The sequence below is a fragment of the Crassostrea angulata genome, chromosome 6 (assembly GCF_025612915.1).
Source record: "Crassostrea angulata isolate pt1a10 chromosome 6, ASM2561291v2, whole genome shotgun sequence".
NCBI lineage: Eukaryota > Metazoa > Mollusca > Bivalvia > Ostreida > Ostreidae > Magallana > Magallana angulata.
The window spans coordinates 18,962,384-18,971,668 of record NC_069116.1 but is presented as its reverse complement, the minus strand read 5'-3'; the positions used below and the strand labels follow the sequence as shown (position 1 = coordinate 18,971,668).

The following is a 9,285-nucleotide window of genomic DNA, read 5'->3' as shown; positions in this document are numbered from 1 at the left end:
GTTGTAATAAATGGACGTAGAAACAAGTTTCCTAGTTTTATTTCAATATGCTCTAGCAGCCATGTTTTCAAATACATTTTTTGGGGTATTTATGTAAGATAAATAATAAATTCATTTTTGGAATTCAGTAGTTGAAATATGGGCCAGGCGGGCTTAGAACCAATTTGAATTTTAAAAAAAAATAATCAAAATTAGTTTGTTAACAATGCTTCAAGAAGGTATTCGTAAATTGTAACCAAAATTTGAATGCCAGTTGTGACATCAGTAACAAGCGAGAACTCACAATTCTTTGTAATGTAAACGGCTTTGTCATGTGTTTATTTAATACACATATTGGTCAGGCTTAGTCAAAATCAATTTTTTTATTTTAAAATTAATAATGAACACCATATAATATTGTGTACGTCAAATCCTGTTTTTTTTTTCAAATACATGTATGGTATTTTCTATTCATCGATCTGTATTGAAAACATGATACAAGCTTTCTTTACCTTACAAGGAATTGCGAGTTCTAAATCTTGCCAGCAACTTGACAACCAACTTTCAATTATTGAGTTCGAGATATCATACCCAACTTAGCACTTGAAACATTAAAATAGAATTTGAACATTCATTGGTTCTAATCGTGACCCTACTCCTTTTAAGGTATAAAGATCATTATTATTATTATTATATTATATATTATTATTATAAAGATCAGGGTATAGATTATAAGCCATTTAAAGAGTTCACATTTAGTATAAATGTATTCATACTTATAATCTAAATATATAAATATATATACTCAATCTAATTATCATTATGATGGTCATCATACTACTACAAGATTGAAGACCACTTTTTATCACAGCCTTAAGAATTACTAATCGAACACTCGATCTAATTCTCCTTACAGCTCTGTGTAGCCTATCTCATTCTGCACTACTATTCTACTAATGATCAAAACAACACACTTACTCCATAACAGTCATTCTACAACTTGAATGATTGCCTTAGGATTTCATTAAACCGTTGTGATCACTTTATAACATAGCATTTGCGATCACCAGTTACAACGAGCTTTCACCGGGTAAATCTAGTACTCCGTGAGATGTACCACTGGAAAAATTCCATCGCATCCTATAAATCTCTGACTATTTTAGATCAATGGAAAACATTCTTTTTACCAGTCTGAATCCACTTGAAGAACCCAAACGATCAACTGTATAAAAAAAAAAAAAAAAAAAGATGAAGAAAATACAAAATATTGGCGTTTTTTTTGACATGCTATAGTGCTAAATATTCAAAAAATTTAAGTAAACAATTTAACATATTTAAAGATTTTTCTTATGTTTTTCGTAATTCTGTTTTTCTCCTTTTTACCTAATTTATGTCTCCTTGTGACAGGGTTTGGATCTGTGACGTCATGTTGCGAACCAACTGATGATCGTGGCGTAGCTATCTGTTCCGTATTTAAATAGTCCGCTTGTGACTTAAGGCGGGAAATCTTCGACGAGACGCCCCTACTATGGTTACGCCCCGAACGATGGGATCTGTGCGATTTTATAGAGTTCGTATCGTTAGTGTCTCTTGATGTTCTTTGCGATCGAAGTGAATTTGTATCGTTGGTGTCCTGGGAAAGGTTCCTCTGTGCAGGTCTCGCGACTTGCGTGTATAACGAGCTTTGCGAAACACAACTCGTGCAATTTGATGACGTTCTCAGAAAATCCCGCTTCCTTCTATTTCGTCTGCAAGACGAACAGTAACTTCTCTCGGACGCTGAAGGCGTACTTGGTTGAATATCAATCCTGGGAGCTTGAGAAGGAGCCACACTAGGTTGTGTCTCGTAGGAGAAATTTCGATAATAACGAACATCGTCTACATACGAAGAGGACGTCCCACCGGAACCAAAAGATGAAGAGGACGCAAGAGTCTGCATACTGTCGACCCTGGCCATAGGGGGCGCTTGCTGCAGTGGCTGATGTCTGACAGCAGGAGCTCGTATAAACTGGTGTCTGACGGGCGGAGCAGACGGCAGGTCTGCCCGTGGTGGCAGTAGGTTCGGTCGTTCAGATATTGGTGAGGTCGGGTCATTTGGTACACGGAGGGTGTAAGGATTTCTACCACGTGAACGCATGAAAATGGTATCATAGACACTGCTGAGGGTCATCTTCTTTCTGGTGTCAGAAGAAATGAAAAATGTTGGGTATTAATTTTCATGGACAATGAGCATTCGCTGCCATATGACGTCTCATGCGTTACAAAAACAAAAAACAAAAAACCAAGATCGTAACACAAATGAAATAGATTTTACCTTCTGCAGTAGATAAATAAGCCTATGCAAAAAGACAGGGCCATGACGACAACAGCGGCTGATAGACATATCATCACAATCCCTGTCACTCCCAGCGATTCTACAACAGTCAGAAATAGGACGGCGTGATTCTAATTGCAATATCAGGCATATACAACGAAATCATCTAATGCAGAGAGTATATCAATAATATTCTGAATTGGTACAAAGTTAATTTTAAGTAACGTTGGTAGTTTTGTTGCCTCACCAGTGTCACTTTCATTGCTATCTTTCATGGGGTACATGCCCCCGGGATTTGCAGGGTGTGGGACAAAGACTGATGTATATTCCCTATTGTCCTCTTTGTATTCTATGGTGGTGACCATGACAGAATCGGTTGTATCTAGTACAAAGCATTGTTAAAGAGATCAAAGTTCAAATAAAATACTAAGACACTATCCTTGACTGAAACTCATAAACTTTTATTTCATGCAATAGAACACAGTGTACTTGAAAGTAAAGATAATATATTGTAAGATTGAACATATGTACTTGCAAGTAAAGAATAAAAAAATATTAGCTTAGCTAAATTTATTTTGTTTAAATAATGATTAACAATCGTTTTCCATTTATTCGGTACAGAAGTTTTCAGACGATTTTCAGAATTAGATGTAACCAATTAAAACACTTTAAAACGGCGTTTTCCTACAATGTGTCACGCTGTTTGACGAAAGGAGGATGCGTGAGACAAAAGGAATAAGGAAATTACTAATGTGTCCTAATTCAACACAGGAATAAGACAAAAATCTATATAATAGATTCCTTGTTTCGTTTAACTATGTCGGAGTTTGTTGTACACCGGTAAAACATTTCAGTGGTGTACTCACAATGTTCACAAAGGGCACAATGGAATTCGTTGCATTCCGTGAACATCTTTCGGAATTCATTTCCTCGCTTTCTGGCCATTTCACACTTGAAATCACTGTAACCTATATAGATTATAAGATATGACAGTATAATGTTTAAAAATACACATTTTTCTCAACTAAATGTTAGTAAGTATAAAACAGACTATCACATATCTGTTTAAAAAAAGTTTCGTCTCTGAGTTTGCTATCATTCTAGAGACGTTAATTTTGTTCTTACCCCTAAATTTGACATTACTGATGATGAATTCTTCGCCAGATGCAAATCTTGTCAAGTTTTTTCGTAAACGTTCTACTATGTATGGTGATGTGATGTTGACGATGCTGGACTGTGGGCAATACTTTTTGATTACGACTGAATCATTCTCTATTTAAAAAAAACCCCAAAAACTAACAGAATAAAGAAATAGTTCACCAAGGGTCAACCACGTTCTGAAAAGCAACAAGTTTAAAAACTTCGCAAGTACGATGTAGTTTACTTGCCAGTATGACATAGATGTTTGAAGTCAAAGCTGATTAACCGTCGATGTCTTATCACAATAAACGAACATCTATCGCCTGAAAAGTAATGCAACAATTGACAGTTGAAAAAGGGAATTTCAAGCAAATATGGTAATACAGACGGTTTTTATATTTGAACATGCATATTTAAAGGTATATGTACGTGAATGGTGGTTCGTTAAAACACCAAGTAAAGAAAAACCCGACACACACATACAAAAGTTATATTGACACATTAAAGTGGATTCTAAATATTAAACATCCCTGACGAGGGTACTCTAAATTTCTTGCCTCTACATCCTAGATCATATGCTTTGCTGTCCAACCAAACACTACCATAGTTGTTAACGTTAAGAAGGTTGAATGGTCCCTCGATTATGTCCGCTGCAAGATGTCTGTACCCAGAACCTTTGAATTCCACCGGGCAAACCTCGTCCGCCGTTTCCCACGTCATCGGGTTCTTTGTGACCAATATTTGCATAGTATTAAGAGACCCTATTTGGGGAAAAAGCACATTTCTATTCTGTGTAAACAAGAACAACTAAAAAACAAGAGGTCCATGTATTGGTACAGTAGTCATTGTTTCAACAGTTTAGAATTATACAAGTTTTGGTGTAAATATTGGCATTTCTGGTGCTGTGAATCTTGAGAAGAAGATTTTTTAAGACACGCACCCTATTTTAACTGTTTTGTTATTATCTTTCTAGTAAATCATGTTTTGTCCTTTTTATCTTAACAATTTAGAATCCCCTTTCCAGAAATATGCTTTGTACCAAGTCTGGTTAAATTTAGCCCAGTGGTTCCACAGAAGAAGCAAAAACATGAAAAGTTTACAGACAGACGGACGGTCGATGGGAACAGGTGTTCAGAAAAGCTCACTTGAATCTTCGGTTTAGGTGAGTTAAAAATGAAATTTAAATGAAAAAATCGATTTTGTTTTTTGTTTGAATCAAGGCCTGCTCCTGTAGGTTTCGTTTATGATTTAATTACAAGTATTGTAGTTAAAGTTGTTAGTGGTTTTTCATTGTTTTAATACTTTCAATAAGTTTAAGCATTTAAGAACTTGGCTTATAATGGTTTCTTTTCTTTTTTGTCACCCCCCCCACTCCCCCACAAAAAAAGATAAAAATGAGCGGGTTTTTTTTTGCGATGTTACCCTTCAATCTTAGATTCTGTACTTACCCAAGTGAAAACATGGGAACAAAACCCAGATGATAAACAGAGTCTTCATTTTGACCCTGCTGTTGATGTCTTCAGATGTAAATCTCTTGATAGAACGGCCACAGACTGTTTCGGGAAACGTTTTTTTTTTCATAAGGAAGTTTTGTTTCATCACATGCTACGCTCTTATAATTTAATATTAACTTCATCCATAACATTTAATTTCCTTACAAACTCTATTTATAACCACTAATTACATATCTGCACGTACATTTTCATTTCAGTTGCATGCAAATTTCCATTTCAAATGCCATTATTTGTAGATTTAATAACAAATGCATGAAAAAATTAAAATTATTGATTTTCGAAATAACCATTTCTACAAGATATTCTGATAACATATTAAGGCAATTAACTTAATGCTAGAATTGTTAGAAAACGTGATTGAAAAAGACCCATATGTATTTGATATTAAGAAAACCTTATACTAATCGAATTCATTTTTTTGTCGATGGAAAAAAAATTCCGTGTAAAAACTGATCTTTTACAAGTTAACGAACAATTCATACATGTAAGTGACGTGGTGTAACACAAAAACTCGCGATAGTTATGTATTTATCCGTTTATTTTGCATGACATCGCAAAAATACGCAATTACATGTACTTGAAATTATTTTTCTTTAGATACAAGTAAATATGAAAATGAGCTCAATGAACCTTCGTCAAAGAAAACTGAGAATAAATAAAATTGAAAAGAAATCTTCAAATTAAATATGTCCACAACGAACGGGTTTTGAGTCCATTAACCGTTTACTCGGTCGGAACGAAAGTAACCGGTAACAAAATCAGTAATCGGTTAGTCGTATGAAATATGTAAAGTTGTATATTTAACACAATTTCATAATTTTCGTCTTTTATTTATTCATGTAATGATGTTAGAATCTCTGTTGAGTACCGTTAAAATTAATCTATTAATTTATATACCTTTATTATGTGCATGTTTTACTTTTTTCATTTAAAGAAAACATTAATTTGTTAAATAATAAATGTTTACAAATATATGTATACATTAGAAAAATACATTCAACCACGATAACAAAAATTTGGAGATCTAGAACATGTTATAGGCAAACCTTTCCTAATCACCTTTTACTCGACAAACTGAACTGATTACAAAATTACGGACCAGGAAATATTTTGTCGACTATTTGAATGTGTTTTTTAAATATAGTTTTTCTTAAAAATTATTAATGTAATAAAAAATAGTGTTCATATAGACTTACATATAATATTTCTATCGTGCTATCTCTGGCAGTTTATTGACAGTAAATTAAGGAAAAATAATATGCACAATTTTGTAAATTTTGATACAATTAACTGGTCGGAACGAATAGCAAATCTGCAATCAATTGCCATCCCTTAAATAATATTAGCTTACGGGTGTTATTGGGACGCATGCAGTTGAAGTTGGTTTCAAGCTTATCATGTGAATGATTAAAAAAAATCAAATTTCTATTGATACTGTATGTCCTAATTATAATTAAGGGAAGGAAGGCAGGAATATTTTACGTGTGAGTAGTAAAAAACGTATTGAACTATAAATAGCGTATAAAATCCTAGTATACACAAGGTTAAAGCTTCTTCAGCACTTTGACAATGTCATTTACTGTTCTAACTCCAACATCAGTTTTAAAAGGTCCATCAAACATGATTAGATCATTATGGAATCCGTCCGGAAAGTGTGAAAGCTGCACTTCTACATTAAGATGTCTAAGTCGCTCAGCAAACATGATTGCGTCATCACGAATGAGGTCATATCCGGCCGCCATGACGTATGTGAACGGAAATTTTGACAGTTCTTCGTCTGACGCCATCATAGGAAAAATCGTTGGTGTCAAAAGTTTATCTTTTAATTCATTAAATAAAGTCTCATTTCCCACTTGTTCGATATCGTTTCCCATTTGTTTGAGTTTAGCTGATCGTATATATTTAGCTGGAAGATATTTTCGTTGATCAAACAGAAACCTGTACTTTCCCTTTTTAAATTCTGCAGAGGTATGCACGTTGTTCCTAAAGGCATTGAACAAAGAGTGATCCAAACTCATGTAATGAAAGAAATAGACTACCTGGCCGGGGTTGTTAATACTATTATGAAGATACTCCACATTTTCTGTAAATCCTAAGGTTTTCATGTTGACCCCCTGTAAGACAGGGACAAGCAGAAGTAACATTGATAATTTCCCGCGTGTTTCTGGTCGTAGTTGGACAGCCGCTGCTAGGTTTCCCCCGGCACTGTCTCCACCCACAGCTATACGGCCCGGATCTATCCCTAGAGATCTTGAATTCTCAGATACGTGCATGACAATGCTAGTGACGTCATCCAAACCGGCGGGATAAGGGTTCTGGGGACTAAGTCGGTAGCTGAAATAAAAAACATGTAAATTAGAACATTTTAATAGAATTTTTTACCTAATTTTCAATGATGTAGATATTTTTTTTAAAATGTACTCACTCTACAGATATTACTACAATATTTGCATCCTTTGCCAGTTTTTGACACAGATGATCGTAGTTATCTACAAAATCAATACGACGCTTGAAGTTAAACATAACAGTTATTCATGTCGAACTCGTTCGTGCTAAAGAAAACTATGGTAAAAAGCTTGCCAATCGAGAGGAAGGCCCATCCTCCCCCATGTAGGTACAAAAGTACAGGTCTGTTGGGTTGTTGAATGGAGGACTCGGGCTCATAAACACGAACAGGTATTCCACTCATTACCTGGTCTGTTATCTGTCCAGATCAGAAAATGAACATATTGCTGAATGTATGATATTTCTTTTCAAGAAATAAGAAAAAGAAAACAGGATTTCCGATGTCCATTGGATAAAAGATGTTCGGGTGTAAATGTGCCTTCATCTTTGCAAAACGTAACACCAAAATGTGTTGGACAAAAGAGATGTTATACATGCATATATGAAAACAGACCATGAAAACACGAACAACAACAAAATGATGTCATTTCGTTAAAGAAAGAATTTCACCAAACACTAGCCTCTATGTAAGCTTTGTTTTGTACAAGTCATATCCTTAAATTTTTTCAGAAGTACTTTATGGTAGAATATGTTAAATTCATTTGCAAAGATTTTGTTAAAAATTAGGTACTAGATATCAGTCCGAAACTGCGCCCTGTAAATTGCAAGTTCTCTGTTCACGAGGAACGCTCTGTGACATGTCAACCAGAATTTTCCCAGAGCGCTACCGATCAACAGCTATACAGATCAAGAGCAATTCTTTTTTCAGAAACAGAATGTTACCCTGAGTCCCTTGGTCTGCGCCATCCATAGTCTGCCCGTTGTGCACACTCTGTATATGTTGTTCCCAACTTCCTTTAAAAATGGCGAGTTTGCTTCGGTTAAACCAAGAGCCACTGATGCACCTATCTGATTTTAAAATAATAGCTATGAAATAATTTAATAATTATGCACTCTGATAACTTTATTCTAAATTTTCCTCTAACCCATTCCGAGTTTAAATGATTTCATAAATACTGATATTTTACATCAGATGTACATGTATGAACTAGGTATGCAGTTAACACGTGCACCGCAGAATTGGGTTTCTTATCAAAAGTCTTAAATTTGCAGATCCACCTACATGTACTTATCTGTCAATCAAGACGGGTTATCAACTACCCCATCTATTTGAACTTAAATCCACACACACACAAACTGAGATATCGGCTAGTGCAAATTACACCGTATCTATAATTGCTGTAAATAAAGATCCTTTGGTCGTTTGGAAATCTCAGAATAAAACTATTAGTCCTTTTTTATAGTAAGTACTATTTCGTATGTTCCGGCGACTCACAATATAGCCAACACCTTTCAAGCATCCTTCCATGATTCTGAGAGTAGTTTTCTCCGCGACTGGTTCCGGAACCCGCACGTTGAGCCCGAGGGACAAGATAATGGCCACCATTAAAACAATGAACGTTACCACGTAAAATAACTTCATTGTGGACTGTAAGGTTGTCGCTCTCTGATAAGGAGACAGGTTAATCTATCCCTCTCGCAAACACTCTGACCCGTCAATATCGTTTGTCCAGCAATGATATGACCACGCATCCTAAATAAATGTCTTGTTTACTAAAGAGATCGTAGGAAAGTCACGTTGTACACTCTTAGTGTGTGAGTTTGAATACTGGCGGTTCTAAGTCACAGTCCCGACTAGTTTGAAAGATGGGCAGTTGTATAGGCAGTATTTGTTTTACTGGTACTGTGAAAGGTTCAAGTGTAGGAAATGGTGTTCTTTCTTTCCTGTCAATTTTACATAACTGGTTACTCTTGAATGGTGACTGATTCCCTTGAGATTTCCATAAAATAACACTGCATCTTGAATATCCATTCAGATATTTAACTCAATAA

The 9,285-nt window shown here is 35.1% G+C and overlaps 2 protein-coding genes across 2 annotated transcripts; both read right to left on the bottom strand.

Moving 5' to 3' along the window:
- Positions 1 to 404: 404 nt before the first annotated feature.
- On the bottom strand, positions 405 to 5,002 carry LOC128188366 (uncharacterized). The gene is made up of 9 exons (XM_052859372.1): positions 4,882 to 5,002; positions 3,991 to 4,194; positions 3,682 to 3,756; positions 3,419 to 3,565; positions 3,160 to 3,261; positions 2,541 to 2,675; positions 2,294 to 2,393; positions 1,363 to 2,156; positions 405 to 1,201 (listed from the first exon to the last, which is right to left on the bottom strand). The coding sequence occupies exons 1-9, from the start codon at positions 4,928 to 4,930 to the stop codon at positions 1,134 to 1,136; spliced, it is 1,674 nt and encodes a 557-aa protein (XP_052715332.1). The 5' UTR covers positions 4,931 to 5,002; the 3' UTR covers positions 405 to 1,133.
- A 464-nt stretch (positions 5,003 to 5,466) lies between these two features.
- LOC128188504 (neutral cholesterol ester hydrolase 1-like) lies at positions 5,467 to 8,974 on the bottom strand. The gene is made up of 5 exons (XM_052859598.1): positions 8,729 to 8,974; positions 8,176 to 8,301; positions 7,528 to 7,651; positions 7,373 to 7,436; positions 5,467 to 7,281 (listed from the first exon to the last, which is right to left on the bottom strand). The coding sequence occupies exons 1-5, from the start codon at positions 8,873 to 8,875 to the stop codon at positions 6,492 to 6,494; spliced, it is 1,251 nt and encodes a 416-aa protein (XP_052715558.1). The 5' UTR covers positions 8,876 to 8,974; the 3' UTR covers positions 5,467 to 6,491.
- Positions 8,975 to 9,285: the final 311 nt, after the last annotated feature.

What these genes read in the sequence shown, in the direction of transcription:
- LOC128188366 (XM_052859372.1), bottom strand. Translation starts at nt 4,930, where the DNA reads ATGAAGACTCTGTTTATCATCTGGGTTTTGTTCCCATGTTTTCACTTG. An exon ending in GTTCCCATGTTTTCACTTGG is followed by an intron (nt 4,195 to 4,881) that starts GTAAGTACAGAA and finishes TTCCCCAAATAG; the next exon opens with GGTCTCTTAATACTATGCAA. An exon ending in CAGTAATGTCAAATTTAGGG is followed by an intron (nt 3,262 to 3,418) that starts GTAAGAACAAAA and finishes TAATCTATATAG; the next exon opens with GTTACAGTGATTTCAAGTGT.
- LOC128188504 (XM_052859598.1), bottom strand. Translation starts at nt 8,875, where the DNA reads ATGAAGTTATTTTACGTGGTAACGTTCATTGTTTTAATGGTGGCCATT. An exon ending in TGAAAGGTGTTGGCTATATT is followed by an intron (nt 8,302 to 8,728) that starts GTGAGTCGCCGG and finishes TTTTAAAATCAG; the next exon opens with ATAGGTGCATCAGTGGCTCT. An exon ending in CGCAGACCAAGGGACTCAGG is followed by an intron (nt 7,652 to 8,175) that starts GTAACATTCTGT and finishes TGATCTGGACAG; the next exon opens with ATAACAGACCAGGTAATGAG.